The 26,407-nt window shown below is 43.1% G+C and overlaps 1 protein-coding gene across 2 annotated transcripts in view; it reads left to right on the top strand.

Annotated features, from left to right (window-relative positions):
* tgfbi (transforming growth factor, beta-induced) overlaps positions 1–25,386 on the top strand; it is a 124,616-nt gene extending 99,230 nt beyond the window's left edge. For both annotated transcript variants that reach the window (XM_055160113.1, XM_055160112.1), the window contains exons 13-19: positions 7,858–7,994; positions 14,158–14,288; positions 21,084–21,208; positions 21,892–21,994; positions 22,102–22,169; positions 22,301–22,325; positions 24,451–25,386. In XM_055160113.1, the coding sequence (XP_055016088.1) occupies positions 7,858–7,994; positions 14,158–14,288; positions 21,084–21,208; positions 21,892–21,994; positions 22,102–22,169; positions 22,301–22,325; positions 24,451–24,512 (651 nt within the window). In that variant the 3' untranslated portion in view covers positions 24,513–25,386. The remainder of the gene's footprint in view (positions 1–7,857; positions 7,995–14,157; positions 14,289–21,083; positions 21,209–21,891; positions 21,995–22,101; positions 22,170–22,300; positions 22,326–24,450) is intronic.
* The last annotated feature ends 1,021 nt before the right edge of the window (positions 25,387–26,407 follow it).

Raw genomic sequence — 26,407 nt, 5'->3', positions numbered from 1 at the left:
GTCAACAATAGAGGGGAATATATTGTAATTTGTTGAGCTAAAATACAGAAAATCGTGCTTAAAAATGACCATAATGCAAAAATAAAAATACTCCGACAGAAGATCTTCACATTATGACCCATGAGTGACTTGAGCCTGGACAATTCCTCGTTGTCTTTTCATTGTTGCATTCATACTGACCTTCTCAACTCGGGTGTGTCTCGGTTTTTCATTTTGGAAACTCTGGTCAGCCTGGATTAGGAGTAAATAATGATTCTACATTTGGGGCTGGGAAATATCACCGGTGATGAACACAGTGTTGGCCTGGAGTTTGGAATATGGTGATCTAATTACACGTGCACTGCAGCTGATTGTGAGCCGACGCAGACAACAGACACTAAAAACCTGTTCACACGACAACGTTTTACGGTCGAAACGGTGAAGTTCGTTTTGGTCTTTTGTCCACACGGAGCCGGAGTTTTGGGTGGGCGAAAACGGCATTTTTTTTTTTTTGAGAACAGGTTCCAGAGTGGAGAAATCTGTCGTGTAGTCAAGCAAACCACAATATTTAGAAAACGATGACGTCGCGACCCCGTCATCGCCAGGATCCTCCCATGCAACAAATAAAAGTCTGCAGCCCTCGAACTGGCCTCTGCGAACCACAAGACCGTTGCCGAAATATGACAGGTGCAGCCTATGGAGCTGCTCCTGTCGCCGGGCGGCAACCCCTATTCCGACAACCCTCCACCCCGACATGTCCCCATTCCGCCACTTTGATGCCGCCATTCCGACACTTTGATGCCACCATTCCGACACTTTGATGCCGCCATTCCGACACTTGATGCCATTGACACTTTGATGCCACCATTCCGACACTTTTGATGCCTGCCGCCATTCCGACACTTTGATGCCGCCATTCCGACACTTTTGATGCCACTTTGATGCCGCCATTCCGACACTTTGATGAATCCATTCTGACACTTTCGACATTGATGCCATTCCGACACTTGATCCGATGACACCGCCATTCCGACACTTTGATGCCACCATTCCGACACTTATTGATGCCGCCATTCCGACACTTTGATGCCACCATTCCGACACTTTGATGCCACCATTCCGACACTTTGATGCCGACCATTCCGACACTTTAATGCCGCCATTCCGACACATTAATGCAGCCATTCCGACACTTTGATGCTGCCATTCCGACACATTAATGCCGCCATTCCGACACTTATTGATGCCGCCATTCCGACACTTTAATGCCGCCATTCCGACACTTTAATGCGCCATTCCGACACTTTGATGCCGCCATTCCGACACTTTGATGCCACCATTCCGACACTTATTGATGCCGCCATTCCGACACTTTGATGCCACCATTCCGACACTTTACATTCCGACACTTTAATGCCGCCATTCCGACACATTAATGCAGCCATTCTGACACTTTGATGCCGCCATTCCGACACATATTGATGCCGCCATTCCGACACTTTGATGCCACCATTCCGACACTTTAATGCCGCCATTCCGACACTTTGATGCCACCATTCCGACACTTTAATGCACCGCCATTCCGACACATTAATGCAGCCATTCCGACACTTTGATGCTGCCATTCCGGCACTTTGATGCTGTCATTTCTACACAGATGAACCAGGACTACTCCAGGACTAAACTAGGACTAATCTTGGATCCACTATGTCAAGCCAAACTGTTCACGCCATTTACGCCAATTCAATTTTTTAAAACATGATATTCATAGTATAAAAACTTAAATACAGTGCATGTTATAACGTATACAGACAAGAGCGCCAGTGTCTCCACAGCTTAGAGGTGAATAATAATCTTTATTGATACGTGTAATTGTTATTTGGCGTGCTCTGTGCCATTAGAGCGCGCAGAGCTTTACGCACTCTGCTCTGTTGGCACGAGAGGCGGCATATGCCTGACCTCCCTGCAGGTGAGAGTGCGGTGGAGGTGCCAGGTTAACGAGTGCGTAAAAGTCCACATCATATGAGACCCAGAAATACGTGGGTCCTTTATAAACTCATAAAATTTGACAAAGAGGCGGATGCAGAGCTCCTCCTCCTTGTGCGCGCACTTAAAGATGTGGACTTTTACGCACTCCTTACCCTGGCACCTCCACCGCGCTCTCACCTGCAGGGAGGTCAGGCGTATGCGGCCCCCTCTCGTGCCAACAGAGCAGAGTGCGTAAAGCTCTAATGGCAGGAGAGGTGCTCTAATGGTACCAGAGGCGGCCGCATTCAGCACTAGAGCTGTACCGGGACAGAACAAGATGTGTCGGAATGGAGGGATGTTGAAAAAAAGGCTTAAAGGTTGTATAGAGGATTTTCCAAGGAACGAGAAATCCAGCGACTGTTTGTCCTTTTTCAAATGTTGCGCATGTGTGAAACCACCCCCCTCCCCCACAGCTCCTACGTAGAAACGCCTCCTCTCGCCTCCTCCCTCCTCCTCCTTACGCCAGAAACAGGTTTGTTTACAGCCGCTGCACATGACTTGTAAACAACTAACTACAGTGTTGGTTAGGCAAGACGGAGAAGTGAGGAGGCGGGGGAGGGGGTGTGCGGACATTTTGTTGCGCAGTGACGGAGAAGTGAGGAGCAGGGGGAAGAGCGGAACGGGCAGCGGGGACAGGAGCAGGAAAGGGGAGCAGAGAAGGTTGCGCGGAGATTCAGTGCGAATGAACTAACTACAACACGCAGCAGCAAGCGGACTCTTTCTTTGCCTTGAAAATTACGTTTTCAGACATAGGATATCGCTTTCGTGTCCTGAAAAACGTTTGTCTAACTCTTGGAAATAAAGTACGTTTTCATAATAAGCAGAAGTTTCCTGTCCAGGAGTAATTTGTGGACCAGTGCGTCAGTCTTTAGACCCTGCGTCTGCTTCAGTCGCGCCATCGCTGGAATGAATCTTCAAGAATCACCTTAGTTTGGCTTCGCTGCTTTTCCCCTTGTCTTCTTCTTTCAGCGACCTCAAAAACGGACTTTCTTTTGTGGCTAACTGCTCCTGGATTCTTGTCACCATTGCAACAAACTTTGTGCGAACTGTGAGGAAGATATAGGTCAAAAAAAGCCGCTAAGAACTGTTGCGTTGGTGGAGTAAACAGCGTCTGTGCGACTTGCGTCTGTGGACTGCGTGACAGACGTACGTAAACCACGTACCGGCGGCGGCTACTAGAAACGTAGGGAGTTTGATTGACAGCCTGTCAGCTCACAGATAACGAGGCAGTGTCGTTATCTATTGGCAAATGTTTAGCCCCACCACGTCCAGAGTTGATGAATTTTTATTCTCTTTTTTTTGGTCATCATAATTACAAGGCTACTGCATCTCTATAATCTATCATTGACAACAATTGACAACTTGAAACAAAAAAAAATCCTCCATACAACCTTTAAGTGCCGACACTCCGACAAAAGGGAAAAAAAAAAATGTCGGAGTGTAGGGACGTTTGATAAAAAATGGAAATGCCACTACTACGACAATAACACGTCAATGTCGGAGTGACGGTATGTCGCAATGGCAACGTATAACCCCTGTCGCCTAGCAACCGAGACACACACCGCAGATTACCCACTCGGATCAATGACAAAGATTACACACGAGTAATTAAACTGTTGGATTGGAGACCAAGTTATTCTAATAAAATCTCGTGGCTAAACACAAAAACTTATGCTTTAACTTTTGCAAAACAAAAAGGTGATATTTCTGGGATACATCTAAAATTGGCAAAATGACCTTAAAGTTAAAAAAACTGTGCTGAGACATGCATTATTAAATATTATTATCATTGTTAACAGTGCCACAGCGTCATCTGGACGTGAATATTTATTGGTCCGACGTGTAGATGCAAATTTTTTTCAACCCGTAAAAAATAAAATAAAATCAGGAGTGTTGTCGTGTGGATGTAACCAAAAGCCCGTCACACACTGTAGGAGAATTTGCCCGATTTTGGCTGCGTGACTTTGGGGAGGTGTGATCTGACTTTGTGTCTTCGTGTGCGATTTTGAAGCCGCTGCTCCTCGTGTTTGTGTGATTCTGAGCTGCTCTGTCAGATCATAACCACTAAACATCAACAGCGCTACAGTCAATAAAACAGAGCGTCAGGGTCAGAGGAGTGACGGACACAGACAAACACACAAACTCAGTAAATAGCAAAAATAATGAAGTGACTTTATTACTCACCTCTCGTAAAGCTGTACATTTAAACTGCAGGAGCTCATCCATAGAATTGTCCTCCAAAAAATAATGACACAACCTAAAAAGGCGAGTTCTGTTTGTTTACATCCACACAGCGCACAGGTCAAGGTGAAGTTTTGTGATAGTGACTCTACTTCCTGTGGACTTATATGCTTTAAATATCATGCATCTGAAGTTTTGCGCCAAATTTCACAAATAATAATAACACAGTTTGGATTTGTATCTAAACTAGAAGTGCAGAGTCTGATCTTTTGAACACTGGCGGTTTTACTGTGAAAGGTCAGAACCTCCAGAATTCCTTCCCTGGGCTGCAGAGGCTGCACTAACACTGACTGAATCCAACATTTAGATTTAAACCAACTGCTTTAATATGTTAAATTATGTTTTTTTGTTTTTTTTGTCCTGGTGTAGTCCTAGGTTAGTCCTTGTTCAGTCCTGGTTCAGTCCTGATTTAGTCCTGACTTAGTCCTGGTGTAGTCCTGGTGTAGTCCTGTTTAGTCCCGATTTAGTCCTGATTTAGTCCTGGTGTAGTCCTGGTTCAGTCCTGATTTAGTCCTGGTTAAGTCCTGATTTAGTCCTGGTTCAGTCCTGATTCAGTCCTGGTTAAGTCCTGATTCAGTACTGGTTTAGTCCTGGTTTAGACCTAATTTAGTCCTGGTTTAGTCCAGGTTTAAAGTCCTTATTTAGTCCTAGTTTTAGTCCTGGTTTAGACCTAATTTAGTCTGGTTTAGTCCTGTTTAGTCCTGGTTTAGTCCTGTTTAGTCCTTTTAGTCTGGTTTAGTCCTGTTTAGTCCTGTTTATTTAGTCCTGGTTTAGTCCTGGTTTAGTCCTATTTAGTCCTGGTTTAGTCCAGGTTTAAACTTAATTTAGTCCTGTTTTAGTCCTGGTTCAGTCCTGATTTAGTCCTGGTGTAGTCCTGGTTCAGTCCTGGTTCAGTCCTGATTTAGTCCTGGTTGTAGTCCTGGTTCAGTCCTGGTTCAGTCCTGATTTAGGTCTGATTTAGTCCTGGTTCAGTCCTGATTCAGTCCTGGTTAAGTCCTGATTCAGTACTGGTTTAGTCCTGGTTTAGACCTAATTTAGTCCTGGTTTAGTCCAGGTTTAAACTTAATTTAGTCCTGGTTTAGTCCTGGTTTAGACCTAATTTAGTCCTGGTTTAGTCCAGGTTTAAACTTAATTTAGTCCTGTTTTAGTCCTGGTTCAGTCCTGATTTAGTCCTGTCCTGATTAGTCCTGGTTTAGTCCTGGTTTAGTCCTGCTGTAGTCCTGATTTAGTCCTGTTTCAGTCCTCGTTCTATGATGACGCTTTGTGTAGAATTGTAGTGGTTCACTCTTGGTCCAGTTTGGGTCTAGTCCTGGCCCAGTTCCAGATCAGTTCTTGTTCTGGTTCAGAGGCGGTCTTGCGGTTTGTAGTTTGATCACATTTTCCACTGTACTTAAGTCATTCCAGACCTCAGTCGTCCCAAAACCACTTGAAGTCCTGGTGAGATCCAGGCTCAGACCAGGACTTAGTCTAGACCCGACCGTGGAGGACCAGAGGCTTATTGGAGCGGGGGAGTATTTCCTCTGCTTGGGAAACTTTTCATTTGATGTGTGTGGGCCGGTATTTATCACGTTTATTAAAGAGGGATTGAAGACAGAGGGCGTCTCCACGGAAACAGTACAATCCTTTATTAATACTTCGCGATGACATCACGGTGGGGTGTTCAACGTGTATCTCTATGGGGGAATGTTCAGCGGTTTTAGTTTTTCTCTCAGACAGGAAACACTCTGTTCCACCTGGTGATGGCATGTGGTAATACAGGAAGTGCTCGACTGTGCTGGATCATTACAGCCCCGGAATTCACAAACTCTGCTGAATTTATGGTAAAAGGAGCTGTGAGCTTGAAAACTACCACTGCATGACATCACAAGGTGCACGGACAGAGCTTACAGAACATAGATGACTCAAATGTGTGAATGAAACAAAACACAACACCAAGTAAAGGAGAAATTCAATTCGCCAACTGGACAAATGTTTATTTAGGTCAAAGAGAGAGCAGCAGTGGACCTCAGTCTAATGTGCATCTCCACCTAAAAGCCACGGGCCACTTTTTTAAGGACAGTGGGAACAGATCTGAGCCACAGAAAAGAATCAGTTTGAGAGGAGAGTTAAAGAGGCTGTTTTTGTTAGGAAAGACAATCCAACCTTGAACAGAAATGGAGGCCTCAGACATCTACAAGTCCATCTTAAAACCTAAAACAAAAAGAACAATAGAAGTAGCCGGTCAGGACCAGAGGTGTAGAAAACCCTCATTTTGGGCCTGAATGATTCTGCTAATATGACCCCACACTCAGTACAAACTGTGAAGTTTTTATTCGGTTTGGTCTTTCGTCCACATGGAGCCGGTGTTTCGTGTGGGTGAAAATGGTGTTTTTGAAAACGTGTTTCAGAGTGGGGAAATCTGAGAACGCCGGTGTTGCATTGTCGTGTGGACAAGCAAACCGGAAAGACTTTATGAATGTGACTATGTGTATTTGAACATACTGAATAAAATAATAAAAAAAAGGAAAGACTTTATGCGCATGTGCTCTTTGTAGTGTTGTGTGTCCAGTGGCTCTGGCTGTTTCCTGTTTACAGCACCACATACAGGTGTGGCATAGGTATTACATCGTTTTCACTTAGTGCTCCGTTGTCGTGTGGACGTGAATATTTATTGATCCAACACATGTGTGGATGCAAATTTTTTTCAACCCCCCCCCCCCCAAAAAAAAAAAATCCAGGAGCGTTGTCGTGTGGATGTAGCCAGAAACTGTAAACAAGTGTGTGTGTTAGTTTCAGGGTAGTTTCAGTAAAGTTATCTCCTCCCTGCAGGCAGATATACGGAAGTGTCCACCAGTGTCTGACCAGAACTGAAGAAGCAGCTTGAATGAGCTGAGAAACGCTTTCGATCGAAATAAACTTTTGTCCAGTTGACAAATTGAATTTCTCCTTTGCCATGGATTCCACCTAACCTGATTCATCAGCCGGTTTCACTTCATAGAAACCGTCTGACCTCGCAGCATTAGGATTCGTTCTCTCAACAGTAGGCAGGTACTTTTTTCATTTAACTAATCACTGCTATGTGGTTGTGATGTTTGTAATGCGCCGCTAACGGGGCTAACTGGTATATTAAGCTTTTCCCAAATCCTGTAGGAAGAAGGACAATAACGTCTTTCCCCTTGATAAAATTCACCAAACATTCTCTTTATTCCGGCTTTAAATCCTCAATCTCAGGAATTGTTGACAACACAGAATGTATGTCTCTTCGCTGATTGACTGGTGCCCGAACTTGCACTTCCGGGGTTTTTGCAAACTGTAGTGTTTTCCGATTCCTAACCTAGTTGATGGAGAGAAATTAAACTGAGCGGACACACATCTTGACAACTCCAGGTTTGTTTTTGAGGAGGTAACAACATTATAACATGGGTTAAAACTCACAAAAGTCAACTTTGCGCTTTATAGGACCTTCAGGATTGTCTGAAAATACAAGAAAAAATACAAACTGGACAGCATATTTTCAAGTTTTTCATGGTTTATCTCAGATTAAAGTCTAACTTGCATAACAGAGCTTCAGACAGAGCCATGCCTACAGTTAGCATCACATTAACCATACCTCTGCTGTGTCCCGTGTAGAACCTGTGCATCGAAAACGCCTGCATCGCCGCACATGACAAAATGGGACGTTACGGCTCCATGTTCACTGTGGACAAACTGCTGTCGCCCCCTGCAGGCACCATCATGGACGTGCTCAAGGCCGACGACAAATTCAGGTACGAAGGGTACACAGGACTAAACCAGGACTAAACAAAGACTAAACCAGGACTACTAAACCAGGACCAAGCCTGGAGTAAACAAGAACTAAACAGGACTCAACAAGGACTGAACCAGGACTAAACCAGGACTAAACCAGGACTAAACCAGGACCAAGCCTGGAGTAAACAAGAACTAAACCAGGACTCAACAAGGACTGAACCAGGACTAAACACGGACTATAACAGGACTAAACCAGGACCAAACTAAGACTAAACCAGGTCTAAACCAGGACTAAAACAGGACTAAAATGGGACTAGAACAGGACTAAACAAAGACTAAACAAGGACTAAACCAGAACTAAACAAAGACTAAACAAGGGCCAAGCCAGGAGCAAACAAGAACTAAACCAAGACAAAACCAGGACCAAACAAAGACTAAACAAGGACTAAACCAGGACAAAAACCAAGACAAAACCAGGACCAAACAAAGACTAAACAGGGACTAAACCAGGACTAAACCAGGACCAAACCAGGACCAAACCAAGACCAAACCAGGTCTAAACCAGGACTAAACAAGGACCAAAACAGGACTAAACAAAGACTAAACAATTACTGAACCAGAATTAAACAAGGACTAAGTAAGGACTGAATCAGGACTAAACAAAGACCAAACCAGGTCTAAACCAGGACCAAACAAGAACCAAACAATGACCAAACCGGGACCAAACCAGGACCAAACGAGAACTAATCCAGAACCAAACAATGACAAAACAAAGATTAAACAAGGACCAAATCAGAACTAAACAAAGACTAAACCAGAACAAATTTTAGAGAAAACCCAGACTAAACCAGCATTAAACCCAGGACTTAACCAGGCCTAACACAAGTTTTCTGTTTCCCACTTAAGTTTAGTTAGTTTTCGTGGACTTGATTGGAGCATATTTAATTCTAAATGCAAAACTCTGTACAAAATAAGGACTAGGCACTGTCTTATTTTTGAAGATACAGAAAATGAAAAGTGTTGGAGGATCGATTCCCACTTGGCCCAAGTTCTGTCGTCTCATCCTAAACATAAACTGAAAGTGGTGTGTGAGTGTTGGTGTGAGTGTTTGTGATGGTGGGAGGGGCTGATGGTCACAGATTGGCAGCCTCACTTCCTTCAGTCTGCCCCAGGGCGCCTGCGACTACAATAATATCCTACCACCGCCGAGTGTGGAGTGATTGAATAATGACTACATCCTGTAAAGCTCATTACAAGTTTAAGGCATTATTATTATAATTATTACGTGCGGCTCAGTAGGGGGCGCCGTGTGACCTCACTCGGCCGTCCGTGTGGTGCACGTGTTTTACTGCGAGGAGGCCGTATCCGCTCGTGTTTATCACCGCAGCGTGTTTCTCCGTAGAGCCCCATACGCTTCCTCTCCCCGCGCGGTGCTGTGCCTGGAGCGCTCATCTGTCTCTGCGCTCGCCTCTCACAGTTTCCATCACACGGGATGTTTGTGTGTGGACGTCCCTCCGCTGTAAGGACAGAGGCAGGGTCACGTGGTGGGTGCACTCCTGTAATGGTTTTGCCTGGGCTTTGTGATAGGTAGACTCCTGGGTTTGCCTGGACTGTGTAGTATGTGGATTCCTGTAATGGTTTTGCCTCCGCTATGTAGTGGGTGGAATGGTTTTGCCTGGGCTTTGTGGTGGCTGGACTCCTGGTTTAGCCTGGGCTGGTGGTAGGTGGACTCGTGTTATGGTTTTGCCTGGGCTGTGTGATAGGTGGTCCCTTGAAATGGTTTTGCCTGGGCTGTGTGGTATGTGGACTCCTGTAATGGTTTTGCCTGAGCTTTGTGGACTCCTGTAATGGTTTTGCCTGGGCTGTGTGGTATGTGGACTCCTGTAATGGTTTTGCCTGGGCTGTGGTAGGTGGACTCCTGTAATGGTTTTGCCTGGGCTGTGGTAGGTGGACTCCTGTAATGGTTTTGCCTGGGCTGTGGTAGGTGGACTCCTGTAATGGTTTTGCCTGGGCTGTGGTAGGTGGACTCCTGTAATGGTTTTGCCTGAGCTTTGTGATAGGTGGACTTCTAGTTTTGCCTGGCCTGTGTGGTATGTGGACTCCTGTAATGGTTTTGCCTGGCCTGTGTGGTAGGTGGACTCCTGTAATGGTTTTGCTCACTCTTTAGACCTCTTTAGTCCCAGTTTAGTCCTGGTTTAGTCCTGCTTCAGTGATGGTTAGATCTACTTTTAGTCCAGTGTAGTTCATGTTTTTGATAAAAAGCTGCACAAAGCAGTTTTGGTTTTTAGTCCTGCTTCAGTCCTTGTTTAGTCCTACTCTAGTCCTCATTTAGCACTGTTTTTAGTCCTGGTGTAGACCTTGTTTAGCCCTACTTTACTCATGCTGATTCAGCCCCCGTTTAGTCCTGGTTTAGTACTTTAGTTCTGGTTTAGTTTTGTTTTTTACTCCTAGTTTAGACCCGGTTTAGTCCTGCTTCAGCCCTGTTTTAGACCTGGTTTAGTCCTGCTTCAGTCCTTGTTTAGTATTGGTTTAGACCTCATTTAGTCCTGCTTCAGCCCTGTTTTAGACCTGGTTTAGTCCTGCTTCAGTCCTTGTTTAGTATTAGTTTAGACCTTATTTAGTCCTGCTTCAGCCCTGTTTTAGACCTGGTTTAGTCCTGCTTCAGTCCTTGTTTAGTATTGGTTTAGACCTCTTTTAGTCCTGCTTCAGCCTTGTTTTAGATCTGGTTTAGTCCTGCTTCAGTCCTTGTTTAGTATTAGTTTAGACCTCTTTTAGTCCTGCTTCAACCCTGTTTTAGACCTGGTTTGATCCTGTTTTTGCCCCATTTTGGACACGATTTAGTCCCGCTTCAGCCCTATTTTAGATCTGGTTTTGTCCTGCTTCAGCCTTGTTTTAGATCTGGTTTAGTCCTACTTCAGCCTTGTTTTAGATCTGGTTTAGTCCTGCTTCAGCCCTTGTTTAGACCTGGTTTAGTCCTCCTTCAGTGCTTGTTTAGTCTTGGTTTAGAGTTGGTTTAGTCCTGCTTCAGCCCAATTATAGACCAGGTTTAGTCCTTCTTCAGCCTTTGTTTAGTATTGTTTTAGACCTGGTTTAGTCCTGCTTCAGCCCTGTTTTAGACCTGGTTTAGTCCTGCTTCAGTCCTGTTTTAGACTTAGTTTAGTCCTGCTTTGGCCTTTGTTTATTACTGATTTAGACCTGGTTTAGTCCTGCTTCAGTGATGGTTAGATCTACTTTTAGTCCAGTGTAGTTCATGTTTTTGATAAAAAGCTCCACAAAGCAGTTTTTGGTTTTTAGTCCTGCTTCAGTCCTTGTTTAGTCCTACTCTAGTCCTCATTTAGCACTGTTTTTAGTCCTGGTGTAGACCTTGTTTAGCCCTACTTTACTCATGCTGATTCAGCCCCCGTTTAGTCCTGGTTTAGTACTTTAGTTCTGGTTTAGTTTTGTTTTTTACTCCTAGTTTAGACCCGGTTTAGTCCTGCTTCAGCCCTATTTCGGACCTGGTTTAGTCCTGCTTCAGTCCTTGTTTAGTATTGGTTTAGACCTCTTTTAGTCCTGCTTCAGCCCTGTTTTAGACCTGGTTTAGTCCTGCTTCAGTCCTTGTTTAGTATTAGTTTAGACCTCATTTAGTCCTGCTTCAGCCCTGTTTTAGACCTGGTTTGATCCTGTTTTTGCCCTATTTTGGACACGATTTAGTCCCGCTTCAGCCCTATTTTAGATCTGGTTTAGTCTGCTTCAGCCCTATTTTAGATCTGGTTTTGTCCTGCTTCAGCCTTGTTTTAGATCTGGTTTAGTCCTGCTTCAGCCCTTGTTTAGACCTGGTTTAGTCCTCCTTCAGTGCTTGTTTAGTCTTGGTTTAGAGTTGGTTTAGTCCTGCTTCAGCCCAATTATAGACCAGGTTTAGTCCTTCTTCAGCCTTTGTTTAGTATTGGTTTAGACCTGATTTAGTCCTGCTTCAGCCCTGTTTTAGACCTGATTTAGTCCTGCTTCAGCCCTGTTTTAGACCTGGTTTAGTCCTGCTTCAGCCCTGTTTTAGACCTGATTTAGTCCTGCTTCAGCCCTGTTTTAGACCTGGTTTAGTCCTGCTCTGGCCTTTGTTTATTACTGATTGAGGCCTGGTTTAGTCCTGCTTCAGCCCTGGTTTAAACCTGGTTTAGTCTTGATTTAGTGCTTGTTTAATATTGGTTTAGTCCAGATATAGTCCTGCATCAGACCTTGTTTAGTCCTGTTTGAAATCCCAAACTGCGGCGTACACGTCCATGTGAAGTGAACATTTCTCTGCTCCAACAGTGTTATTATAAACATGAAATAAATACAGACTTTTTATTACACGCGGGCCCATCCTATCCCGTTATTATGGTTTAGTTCAGGGCCAAGACAAGCGCTCCTGTGTGGAAACGTCTGCGCTTTCCTCCAAATGCTTCAGAATCTCCGCACCGTTCGCAGCTCTTTTATCGACAAATCCCTTAAGTATTATTTTTGACAGTGAAGTGAAATAAAAAATGAAATAGAGTGAAATGGAGCCGCTGTGAAAAGATTACAGACGATCTGGGAAAGACATTAACCGAAAAAAACTACGACAACCGTGGGGCCAAGAAACCGGGATTTATACCTGGACTAAACCAGGACTAAACTAGGTCTAAAGCAGGACTATACAAGGACTAAACCAGGACTAAATCAGGACTAAACCAGGACTAAACCAGGACTAAATCAGGATTAAACAAGGACTAAACCAGGACTAAACAAGGACTAAACCAGGTCTAAACCAGGACTAAACTAGGTCTAAAGCAGGACTATACAAGGACTAAACCAGGACTAAACCAGGACTAAACTAGGTCTAAAGCAGGACTATACAAGGACTAAACCAGGACTAAACCAGGATTAAACAAGGACTAAACCAGGACTAAACAAGGACTAAACCAGGACTAAACCAGGACTAAATCAGGACTAAACCAGGACTAAATCAGGATTAAACAAGGACTAAACCAGGACTAAATCAGGACTAAACCAGGACTAAATCAGGATTAAACAAGGACTAAACCAGGACTAAATCAGGACTAAACAAGGACTAAACCAGGAATAAACCAGGACTAAACCAGGACTGAATAAAGACTAAACTAGGTCTAAAACAGGACTTAATCCAGGACTGAATAAGGACTAAGATAGACCAAAACCAGGACTAAACCAGGACCAAATCAGGATTAAACAAGGACTAAAACAGGACTAAATCAGGACTAAACAAGGACTAAACCAGGAATAAACCAGGACTAAACCAGGACTGAATAAAGACTAAACTAGGTCTAAAACAGGACTTAATCCAGGACTGAATAAGGACTAAGATAGACCAAAACCAGGACTAAACCAGGACTGGATAAGGACATAAACCAGAACTTAACCCAGGACTAAACCAGGACTAAACAAAGACTAAACCAGGACTATACTAGACCTAAAACAGGATTTAAACCAGGATTACACCAAAACTAAACCAGGACTGAATAAGGGCTAAAATAGACCTTAACCAGGACATAATCTAGGACTGGATAAGGACTAAACTAGACCAAAACCAGGATTTAAACCAGGACTGAATAAAGACTAAACTAGACCTAAACCAGGACTTAAATGAGGATTACTCCAGGACTGAATCTGGACTAAACCAGGACTGAATAAGGGCTAACATAGACCAAAACCATGATTTAAACCAGGACTGAAAAAGGACTGAACCAGACCTAAACCAGGACTTGAGCCAGGACTTAAACCACAACTTAAACCTGGAATAAACCAGGACTGAATAAGGACTAAACTAGACCTAAAACAGGATTTAAACCAGGATTGGATAAGGACTAAACTAGACATAAACCAGGACTTAAACCAGGACTGAATAAGGATTAAACCAGGACTGAAGAAGGACTAAACTAGACCTAAAACATGACTTAAACCAGGACTTAAACCAGGAATAAACCAGGACTGGATAAGGACTAAACTAAACCATATCCAGGACTTAACCAGGAACCTAAACTTCTTAGTTGGTAAAAACCCCTCGGTATGACGTTAAAAACAGCAAATGAACAAACTCGATCTAAGTAACCAGTAAACCAGGTCTACTGTAAAGCCGTTTAATCCTCGTCGAACCCAGAGCTTTGTTTGTAAATCTTGTGTTTGTCCGTGTGTGTGTGTTTCCTTCAGTATGCTGGTGGGGGCGCTGCAGACTGCCGGCATGACTGAGCTGCTGAACCAACAGGGGGCGCTCACCTTCTTCGCTCCCACCAACGACGCCTTCAACTCCATCCCCACGGCCGAGAGGACCCGACTCATGAGTGAGTGACCAATCAGAGAGCAGGAGTCCGGAGGAAGGGGCCAATCAGAGAGAGCAGGAGTCAGGAGGGAGGGACCAATCAGAGAGCAGGAGTCCGGAGGGAGGGGCCAATCAGAGAGCAGGAGTCAGGAGGGAGGGACCAATCAGAGAGCAGGAATCAGGAGGGAGGGACCAATCAGAGAGCAGGAGGGAGACCAATCAGAGAGCAGGAATCAGGATGGAGGGACCAATCAGAGAGCAGGAATCAGAAGGGAGGGGCCAATCAGAGAGCAGGAGGGAGGAGGGAGGGGCCAATCAGAGAGCAGGAGTCAGAAGGGAGGGGCCAATCAGAGAGCAGGAGGGAGAAGGGAGGGGCCAATCAGAGAGCAGGAGTCAGAAGGGAGGGGCCAATCACAGAGCAGGAGTCAGAAGGGAGGGGCCAATCAGAGAGCAGGAGTCAGAAGGGAGGGGCCAATCAGAGAGCAGGAGGGAGGGACCAATCAGAGAGCAGGAATCAGGATGGAGGGGCCAATCAGAGAGCAGTAGTAGAAGGGAGGGGCCAATCAGAGAGCAGGAGTCAGAAGGGAGGGGCCAATCAGAGAGCAGGAGTCAGAAGGGAGGGACCAATCAGAGAGCAGGAGGGAGGGACCAATCAGAGAGCAGGAGTCAGAAGGGAGGGGCCAATCAGAGCAGGAGGGAGGAGGGAGGGGCCAATCAGAGAGCAGGAGTCAGAAGGGAGGGGCCAATCAGAGAGCAGGAGTCAGAAGGGAGGGGCCAATCAGAGAGCAGGAGTCAGAAGGGAAAGACCAATCAGAGAGCAGGAGGGAGGGGCCAATCAGAGAGCAGGAGTCAGAAGGGAGGGGCCAATCAGAGAGCAGGAGGGAGGGACCAATTAGAGAGTAGGAGTCAGAAGGGAAAGACCAATCAGAGAGCAGGTCTTATTTACAATAGACTCTATTCACGTTTACGTCACAAACCAGGAAGACGTTTGGAAACATGAGATGACAACTTCCGTCGAGGTCTGTTTACGGTAGTAAATCTGACAAAATCTAGGAAAAATGAGAAAATGTCCCAGTTTTCTTCATCTAAATGTCATTGTAGCGTTCCATTATATTTGGCTCATCAACAATTACAACCACACCTCAGTTTTTATCATTTCCCCACTGACACACAACTTCACTGGGTACATGCAGAGACGAGGCACCATATTGAATCACCATATCACTGTATCGTAAACAATTTACGTCCAGACACGTAATTTCTGTGTCCGCAAGCCTTCCCTATACACAGAACTTTGAAGAGTTGAGAAGTTGTCATCGCATCTTTCCAAATGTCTTTCTGGTTTGTGATTAGAATACACGCATCAAGAATCTCGGACATCCGGTCATTGCGCAATTCATACTGGGAAGGATTTTCTGAAAAAGTGAGCATCAAACCGCCATGTCTGTTTTCCCAGTGGGATGTGTCTATTAACAAAGTCGATCTTTTCAAGTCTTTTGAACCATATCGTTTTTGTTTCTGGTTCTGATATTGTCATATTTTAGTTTTGGGATTCGAACATTGTTAATTGTGTGTTTGTTGGATCCTAACAGCGGAAAACGGCTCGAGAAATTTGTTTGCGAACTCAATAAATGCAAAAGGGAATTAGATGTGTGTGACTGTAAACCTCCATTCAAACTGTTTCCCAACAGAATTGAAAAATAGTGAAAGGTGAAGGTGATGGGCAGGACTGATCCACAGGAAGCACCAAAAAGAAAACCTTTGACTCCCTAAATCATCCCGAGTTTGCAGAGAACATTTTGTATGTGGAGCAATAACAAAGTAAAATCCCGATCCCTCGCTCAATCTTGGTTACGAATTTAAAAAGTCAACGCCAAAGCGAAAGGCACCAACTGTTCACCAAGAAACACCTTCCACTGCAAAGAGACCAAGACGTGATGTTGCTGTAAAACCACAAGAACAAGAAAGTGCAGCTCAGTCTGTTTGTCTTCTGAACCTCTCGATTAACAAACGGGATTTTACTTTGTTGACGCTCCACATACAAAATGTTCACTGCAAACTTGGGATGATTTCTTAGGCAGTCAAAGGTTTCCTTTTTGGTCCTTCCTGTGGATCAGTCCTGCCCATCGCCTTCACCTTTCACTATTTTTCAATTCCGTTGGGAAGAGAAACAGTTTGAATAGAGGTTTGAGTCACACACATCTGATTCCCTTTTGCATTTATGAAGTTCGCAAACAAATTTCTCAAGTCGTTTTCCTCTGTTAGGATCCAACAACCACACAATTACGATGTCCGAATCCCAAAACTAAAATATGACAATATCAGAACCAGAAACAAAAGTGATATGGTTCAAAAGACTTGAAAAGATCGACTTTGTTAACAGACGCATCCCACTGGGAAATCAAACATCACGGTTTGATGCTCACTTTTTCGTAAAATCCTTCCCAGTATGAATTGCGCAATGACCGGAAGTCTGAGATTCTTGTTGCATCTATAGACCCTGTATCCAAAATGAAATAACAAAACACCACAAAAACTACAAGTACTAACACTTGAGTTACTTCTTCTGTTGTGTTGATGCTTCTGATCACACTCACTCTAAAAACATCAACACATCCTACTGTAGATCATGGTGTGTACACAAAAATGACCAAATCTTGAGTGGAAATGGAGACTCTCCCGGCTCGATCGACTCTTCATGATCCAAATTCGCTCTTATTTCCGCGGCTTCGATGAGCTTCATTGGACTGGAGCCAAACACTCTTTATTATTTATCAACAGTCTCCGCCGTAGATGGAGCTCCGAGCTGAGCGCTGTTTATTAGAACCATGACCGAGGGACGAGAGTATGTCCTTTAGTTTATAATCTGTCCGACAAAGTGGTTTTTCATTTATGCCGTGTTTGGATGATTGCGAACGCGAGACCAAGAGATGTTATAAAATGTGGGAGAAGAGCATGAAAAGTACACACATCATGTAGTTCCCGAGCCAGAAAACTGAACGTTGTTTGCAGTTTTCACGCATAGCAACTAAAATACCTGATGTTTTGTCTATTAAATAGGCCTGTAACGATAACAGATTTTGCTGGACGATTAAGTGACCAAGAAATGATTGCGATGAACGATAATACTGACATTTTGAGACTATTTTCAACTAATGTAATGAATAAAAATGCAAATACACCCTTTCAAAGATCAATAAACTTTACTTTCTAAAGAACATTTAACACAGAAACTGCAAGACAAAACCAAAAACAATAGACCTAAATAAAATAGACTTGTTAACATAAGAATAGCCTAATGTAGTCTGGCTGACAGAAAGGACTTGTTAAAAAATTTGTCTGTGTAAAAAGTTATTTTAGTCATTGACAATGGAGTATTGTGGCTCTTCTCTCTCTCTGTGGCTGCTGCTGTGAGTCTCGGCATTTTGGTCTTGAAGTGTTTGTATTAATCCGCGACACAGGATCCTATTCCACTATTTTGTCCGTCAGAAAATCATATTTATATATAGAGACTGGCTCCTCGCTTAGTCCACTTTTTAACACAGGGATTATCATTACGCGCCGCACATGTCTCCTGCAGAAAGAGCCGCTGTCCTGTCTGGTGTCGTGTCGGTATTTTGTGGGATTTCAGGTAGTGCTGTCAAGTGATTAAAAAAATTTAGAGATTAATTAATTATGATCTGTAATTACTTAATCTAATTCATCTCTTTTTAAATCTCACCTAAAAATTGCTGAAAAGCCTCAACTTCAGGTATTTTCATTTGAATTCATTATTACATTATTTTCACACTCATTAACGTTTTCATATAAGTATCATTATTATTATTACTGTTACTAATCTGCATATATAAACTCAACTTTACAACATATAAACCATAAACACTCTAGAGCCACATCAGCCCGTTTGACATTATAATGTGTTTAATGCATCTTTGCTCAAGTCTCACACAAACTAAACTTAAAACTGCATGGCTCATTTGCATAAACTAAGTGGAGAAAAGGAAAAAAAAAAAAAACAGTTCTTTTGCGCTGATGCTGTTCAGCTTCTGTCGGACTAAAGGACACGACTCAGTGGAATATAGATGTTCTTTCTGTGACAGAGGGATGTTGATGATGATGGTGAGTCTGTTCTGTGTTTGTGTCGTGATGTTTTCAGAGATCAGACATGTGCAGGTTTATGCACAGATGCGGACGAGAACGGGAATGAAAATTAGGCTACAATTCCTTGCAGGAGCGAGCGGAGCAGGACTGCACAGTGCAGTACAACACATAGAAACAGATTTTATAATAAAGCAACTCGCGTACAGAAACAGTAAATTTAGAGATTAAAAATGAGATTAACGCGATTAAAAAACATAACACGCTAAATATGACTGTAATTAATTAATTGCAATTCACGCAATAATTTGGCACCCCTATAAAATCATGTTTATATATAGAGACTGGCTGCTCGCTTAGTCCACTTTTTAATACAGGGATTTTCATTACATGCTGCACATGTCTCCTGCAGAAAGAGCCGCTGTCCTGTCTGGTGTCATGTTGGTGTCTTGTGGGATTTCACTGGATTTTGGGTTTTCTCTAGGACTAGGCAAGTTGTGTCGACCAGGTATAAGTGTATGTCGACTGCTGGGGTTTGAGCCATTTCTTCTTGTTGTGCATTTGATGCTCCCATTCACTACAGTTGATTTGGCGTCATCACGGTGATGAACTGTTTTGGTTCTGACGGCGGCGCTTTGTGGCTTCATGTTAACAGCTTAGACAGTGGCGCTTTCTGGACTCGAGCTGCGTGTGCATTCACTGTGATGATAGATAAATAACCCTAGAATAATCCTAAAAACACTATGCCCCATGGTCTATGCTGACATGTTGGTTCAAGCGTCATTACTCTAAGGAGGCGAGAGGAGTCAGAGAGAGATAGAAGCCTTTTGTTTTTTTTGTCACTTAATTTTTATTAAGTATTTTATACAATAACAATACCATAACAAAACAGGCACAGTCGGCAAGGAATTTAACATACATTTAGATGGAAAAATATACATATATAATATATACACATGTGCATATACATCCATATATACATATGTACACACATCACTCATACATGTTACCCTGGAATGTTTTTGTTTTATTGGAACATAGCTGGAGCAGCGCTAACTTAACCAAACCTCACTACAATATTTTGCCCATTTAGCCCATCTTGCATAATAAACATCAGCTTGAAGCCTTAGCATGTATGTCAGATGTTCCATTTTATGAGTTTCATCAATAATTTTTAACCAGTCTTTAGTGTAGGTGGATCTGGTTGAAGCCATTTACGTGCAATTGCCTTTTTTGCACAGGCACAAAGGATTTTGAATAAATATCTAACATGTTGGTATCTAACATTGTTAGGTAGGTCAGGTATATCAGCAATAGAAGCCTTTTGACATTCAGACTCTTTCGTAGAGAGAGAGAGATGAGGAAAATAAACAAGCATGCAAATAGAAATTATTGCAGCCAGAAAAGTTATCCAGCTCATTAAACATTACTGTGCGGTTAATTGACTATTGTTACAGGCCCACTATTAAAGATCCATGGTAAAATGTTGCTTTCTCATCACAAACAGACCTGGAGTTGTGCAAAACTTTAGGGGGCAGGAGTGCTACTTGGATGTAAAGAGAATGTGCAAAATTGTCCTTTTGGTGCTCTTCAGTGTAAGGACCAGTCTCAAATACAAATTGAAAAAGCTGAGGCTCTCAAAAAGTACAAAATAATTAAAAGCCTTTAATACCACATGGCAGATAAAGTTAAAATCACGCCGATGTGTTTCAGTGCTTCGGCCTTCATCGGGGCAAATCTGGAGTTATATTTTGTTTCATTCTCATATTTAACACACAAACTCTGCAGATTTAGGCTGAGATCTTCTCTCAGACAGAAAACACGCTGTTCCACCTTGTGATGCCATGTGGTAGTACAGGAAGTGCTCCACTGTGTTTTTAATTTAAGCTACGTTTATATGATGATGGTCTGAACAAAAGATGCAAAAGTGGCATAGCTTCTTCACTTTTAATTCTGCGTTTAGAGGAGTGTTTTCAGGAGGAAATCCGCGCACACACGATGATGCAAAAGTGTGTGGAATTCAGTTGGGTTTGCATGCCAGATCCTTCTCTGTTCACTAATTGTATCTGTGCATATTCTGTACATTTGTTGGGATGCCTCCTGTAAGTTTATTAGAACCGATGCATGGAAATGATCTGACATGTTTGTTTCTGTGTACTGTGTGTACACAACATGAGCAGATCTGACCAGAGTTCTGCGTCTTGGGCAGTGTAGACGGAAACACTACGGCAGAGTGTATTCAACTTTTCCACTCTGGAGGTGGTTTCAGATTTTTGCGTTTTTAAGCCCCAAAAACGCCGTCACCATCTAAACGAAAGGCACTTCCGATAAAAATATTTTGTCATTTACCCGCAAGCATTCTTGTGTAAACAAGCCCTTATTTGGAAAAATTAATTCCTGGAATTGCCTAATTCCACTGAACAAAGGGTAAAAAGGGTAAAACTTCATGACATCATTAGGTGGAACAGAGGATTTTGAGTTGTGGAGATGTAGACAGACTAATAATAAAGAGTTACTCAAACATGTGAATGAAACAAAACACAACTCCAGGTCTGTTCATGAGGAGGAAACATTATAACAACTAATAATGTGTACTGTAGTAGTTCTGTCTGTATAATGTCACAAGTAGGACCCTCACCAGGATTAAACCAGGTCTAAACTAGGACTAAACCAGGACTAAACTAGGTCTAAACCAGGTCTAAATCGTGTCTCTCCACAGGGAGCAGTACAGAGCTGTCCAGGCTGCTGAAGTTCCACCTGGGGGAGGGTCTGCTGGTCAGTGGAGGGGTCAGCTCTCACACCAGGGTCCAGCCGCTGCAGGGAGACAAGCTGGAGCTGGGAGTGGTGAGTGTGGAACTAAACCAGGACTAAACCAGAACTAAACCAAGTCTAAAACAGGTCTAAACCAGAACTAAACAAAGTCTAAAACAGGGTGAAAACAGGACTGAAGCCAGATTAAACTAGACCTAAAACATGATTAAACCAGGGCTAAACCAGGACTACACCAAGGCTAAAACAGGACTAAAACAGGTCTAAACCGGAACAAAACAAAGTCTAAAGCAGGGCAAAAACAGGACTAAAGTAGGACTAAACTAGGGGTAAAACACAAGGATTTAACCAGGACTAACCTAGGCCTGGGCTAGGACTGGGCTAGGACTAAACCAGGACTAAAGCAGGTCTAAACCAGGGCTAAACCAGGACTACAGCAAGACTAAAACAGGACTAAAACAGAGCGAAACAGGGCTAAAGCAAGACTAAACTAGGCTAAAACATGATTAAACCAGGGTTAAACCAGGACTAAACCAGTACTAAACAAGGACTTGACCAGGGTTAAACTAGGACTGGGCTAGGACTAAACCAAGACTAAACCGGGACTAAACCAGGTCCACACCAGGGCTCAACCAGGACTACACCAAGGCTAAAACAGCACTAAACCAGAACTAAAGCAGGGATAAACCAGAACTAAACCAAGACTAAACCAGGACTAAACTAGGACTAAACCCGATGACATGTTCGTGTTGTTTCAGCGTAACTACACAGTGTACGTGAACAGAGTCCCAGTGCAGGACGCAGATCTGATGGCGACCAACGGAGTCGTGCACGCAGTGAACCGCGTCATCAAACCACTACGTGAGTACTACTACTACTACTACTACTACTACTACTACTACTACTACTACTACTTATTATGTATTGATTATTTGCCCATATTTACGTGACTGTCTCTGTGTCGTCAGCTCCTAAAGTGGAGAGAGAACAGTCCGACGGTCCTTCTGCAGCTCTGAGGTCCCTGTCCTCCGTCAGGGTAAGACTCTCCTCCGTCTGAAAACAGAAATAGAAACAGATTAGTCTCTTTCTTCAATTAAAGTTGTTTGTTTTGCCCCATTTCACCTTGATAAACACACACTTGACTGAACTGTGTCCCGTCTCTTTCAGCTGGACTCCAGACGCCTCAGTAAAGGTGAGCTCAGAAATCTGTTTGTTACACGCACAGACACGTGAACTTTTTCACTGGACAGACACGTGACATGGACAACTGTTTGGAATGAAGCATCGTCAACAATTTGTTCCTCTTTTATGCATTAAGTATGATGCTTATTTTCTGAAATCCAGGCTTAACGTGTCTGGTACACAGACCGTACTATAATCACAGCTGAACCTGAGTATACAGTGAAGGAAAGTATTTGATCCTTTGCTGATTTAGTAGGTTTTCCCACTGACAAAGAAATGAGCATCTCATGAGTCTATAATTTTAATGGTGGGTTTATTTTAACATTGAAAGATAGATTATCAAAAAGAAAACCCAGAAAATCACCATCCATCCATCAATTTTCTTCCTCTTATCTGGGGCTGGGTCGCGGGGACATCAGTCTAAGCAGGGAGGCCCAGACTTCCTTCACCCCGAACACTTCCTCCAGCTCCTCCGAGGGGACCCCAAGACATTCCCAGGCTGGACCAGAGACATAGTCCCTCCAGTGTGTCCTGGGTCTTCCCCGGGGCCTCCTCCTGGTGGGACATGCCCGGAACACCTCCCGAGGGAGACGCCCAGGAGGCAACTGGAGCAGATGCCCGAGCCTCAGCTGCTCCTCTCGACGTGGAGGAGCAGCGGCTCTACTCCGAGCTCCTCCCGTGTGACTGAGCTGCTCACCCTGTCTCTAAGGGAGCACCCAGCCACCCTGCGGAGGAAACTCATTTCTACCTCTTGTATCTGTGATCTTGTCCTTTCGGTCAAAGCCAAAGCTCATGACCAGAGGTGAGGGGAGGAACGTAGGTTGATAAATCATGAGCTTTGCCTTTTGGCTCAGCTCCTTGAGAAAATCACATTATAGAAAATACAATATATTAATTAATTTGCATTTCATTGTGTGAAATAACTATTTCATCCCCTACGAACCTTTAAGAGTTCTGGCTCCCACAGATCGGTTAAACTCTCCTAATCAACTCGCCACCTGAATTAGACTCCTGTTTTAACTAGTCACCTGTATAAAAGACAGACTCCAAACTCTCCAACAAGGGAAAGACCAAAGAGCGGTCAGAGGACATCAGGGACAAGACTGTAGACCTGCACAAGGCTGGAACGGGCTACAACAACATAAGCAAGAAGCTGGTCTGACCTACAAAAGCAGAACGTCGTAACATATTTGGTCAAAAATGAGTTCATGTCATTTTGGGGGTATCTGAGACCTCCTTTTTCATGTGAATAAATATCGTGAAAAATCTTGAGCTCAAAATTGCCCTTTGACCCTTATTTGGCAGTTTCTGTCACTGAGTCGTGCTAAGGCAAAAAGCAGCAACAGTATATGTTTTGTTCGTGATTTAGTTAAATATATTTTATTTTAAAATCCAACCTCTCGCCTCCTTTGGTGTATTTATTCATTCTGTAAACATTATACGGCAAAGTAAGTGTGTCAAACTGTTTAACTGTCTAAGTGTTGCTGCACGATCCTGAGCAGCACTAAACAGGAAACCCAAAGCTCTTCTAGATGATTTCAAACAAACACCGTGATGACTCGAGCTTGGTGAGGTGTTTTTCTTCTAATGGATGGAAGTCTGGGGAAAATCAAGCAAATAATGATCATGTCAGTTTCTGCCTTTTGTCTTACTCCTTATTTTTGGCTCATGATACAAAAGCAGAGAACAGGAAAAGGTCCATTTTGAGCTCAACATTTTTGACATGCAAATATTTCCTCATTATAGCAACGACTTGTCAAATTTTGGGAACCTTACCTATTCTACTTTTGTCTGGATGAAACTTTGAAGTCATTTTTCTCAGTTTCACACTTTGCCGAGTTAAGGTGTTTTGCCTTTGCGGGGCAGCGGTGTTCAGGAGACAACTGTTGGTGAAATTGTTGGAAAATTGAAGAAATACAAAATGATCTCACCTCGTTGGGTTTCAGTGATCATGAGGACAGCGAGAAATCCGCCTAGAACTACACGGGATCAGTAAAAGCTGTGTTTGGTTCGAACATGTTTATCTCAGATCAGGTCAAGAAAGCAAAATGTTAAACAAAAGTAACTGAAAGAAACCTTTATAACGTGAGAAAATACTTGCTGATTTTGCCATTTTTGTATTTGATTTTTTTCAGAGGAGCTGTTCAAGAGGGTGGTCCAGAGCCGCTCCAGCCAGAAAATGCCACGCAGCAAGTAAACGAACAAAAAAAACCCCCAAACATCACCGGTAAACAACATCACCACAATGAAGCCACGGGAGGAGCATCGCGCTTCAGACCTCAGCATTTCTTTAAGACCCGGTCCGGTCCGTGTTTAGTCCTTCTTTAGTCCTGGTTTAGTCCTGGTTTAAGTCCTAGTTTAGGGTGAACATGAAGTGCATCGTATGTAGTCGTCGAAAAAGGGATCTGAAGGTGTGCCATTTTAAGCCAAAGAATATTTTTGAGTTCACGTATTTCCTTGTTTGTCTTTACCCAAACAGTGTCGTATTTCTGTATAAAATGCTTTGATTAGAGGTGTGTTTTTAAAGAGGGGGTATTATGCAAAGTTTTGTTTTGTTTTTTACTTTCTACCATGTTGTAACATTAACAAAAAACTTGCCTGAAGAGGTTTTAGACGTCATCCATGCATGTTTGAGCAATCTAGAGATCTCTCCCGGGTCCGATTTAAACCTTCTTTACGTTTAACTGTAAAATATACAAAAAACACACGATACAAAACCGTACGCTACGACTTCACAAACCTGATGCGATGTGCAGTAGCGGGGAAGACTGTGCCCGGAGATTTGCGTTGTGATGGTGCTCTGAAGGGGTGCGACTTAGCACAGAGAGCAAAGTAAGAGGAGAAATGAAAGAAGGGAAAGTTATAAAGCATGTTCCTATGTTGTTTTTGGGCGACTATAGCATTTTTAAAACAATAATAAAAGGTAACGTGATGATTTAAATATGTTTATGCCCCACAGAAGTAAAATACCTCCTCTTTAAACGTCGGGTGAGTGAATCCTGCAGCATGTGGCGGGAAAATGTGACACTTTTTTGTAAAAAAATAAATTTTAAAAATGACCAGAAATAAAATGTTGTTTGTTTTTATTAAGGAATAATCTAACTGGTTTAAGTGCTGTTTTATTCCTGGTTTAGTTTTGTTTAAGTCCTGGTTTACTCCTGGTTTAGTTTTGGTTTAGGTTTGTTTTAATACTGGTTCAGTCCTGGTTTAGTCCTGGTTTAGTCCTGGTTTAGACCTGGTTTAGTCCTGGTTTAACACTGTTTTAGTCCTGGTATTCTCCTAGTTTAGTTCTGGTTTAATCCTGGATCAGTTTTGGTTTAGTCCTGGGTTAGACCTGGTTTAGTACAGTTTTAGTCTTGGTTTAGTACTGTTTTAGTCCTGGTTTAGTTTTAGTTTTAGTTTTGGTTTAATCCTGGTCCAGTCCTGGTTCAGTCCTTGTTCAGTCTTGGTTTAGTATTATTTAAATCCTGGTTTACTCCTGGTTTAGTTTAATTTTAGTTTTGTTGTAATCCTGGTTCAGTCCTGATTTAGTCCTGGTTCAGTCCTGGTTTAGTCCTGGTTTAGTACTGTTTAAGTCCTGGTTTACTCTTGGTTTAGTCCTGGTTTAGTCCTGGTTCAGTCCTGGTTTAGTCCGTTTAGTCCTGATTTAGTCCTGGCTCAGTTCTGGTTTAGTCCTGCTTGTACCTGAAGGCTAACCCCATACACCAAACAACAGTGCCCCCTTGTGTCAGCACAGGGAAATATGCAGATTATATTTGGTGATTATTCCTTTCAGCCAAGTTCAAATGTGTAAAGTTGAACCATGATTTGAACGATGACAGCTCGGCCTGGATAGACACATTAGAATCAACGAGTTAATTTTTTTTGTGTCAGACAAGAAGGTTTGTTTACCTGCTTTCTTCAGAAGCGTGACGTGTCTTAAAATCTGCTTTACTTGGTTTTGTCAGACAGTAGGTGAAGATTACGCCCCCTACTGTCTGATTAACGCCCTCTCCAGGACTGTAGCTCGTGTGATAGGGTGTACACTCCCTCGTCTCGGTTCATGCTCCTTGGACTTCATTTATGGACCTTGTTTGGTCTCTCGAATCCAGC

Source organism: Boleophthalmus pectinirostris, unplaced genomic scaffold (genome assembly GCF_026225935.1).
Source record: "Boleophthalmus pectinirostris isolate CB_2022bp ecotype Guang Dong unplaced genomic scaffold, ASM2622593v1 HiC_scaffold_3, whole genome shotgun sequence".
NCBI classification, from domain to species: Eukaryota; Metazoa; Chordata; class Actinopteri; order Gobiiformes; family Gobiidae; genus Boleophthalmus; species Boleophthalmus pectinirostris.
This window is presented reverse-complemented; position numbering and strand designations above follow the sequence as displayed.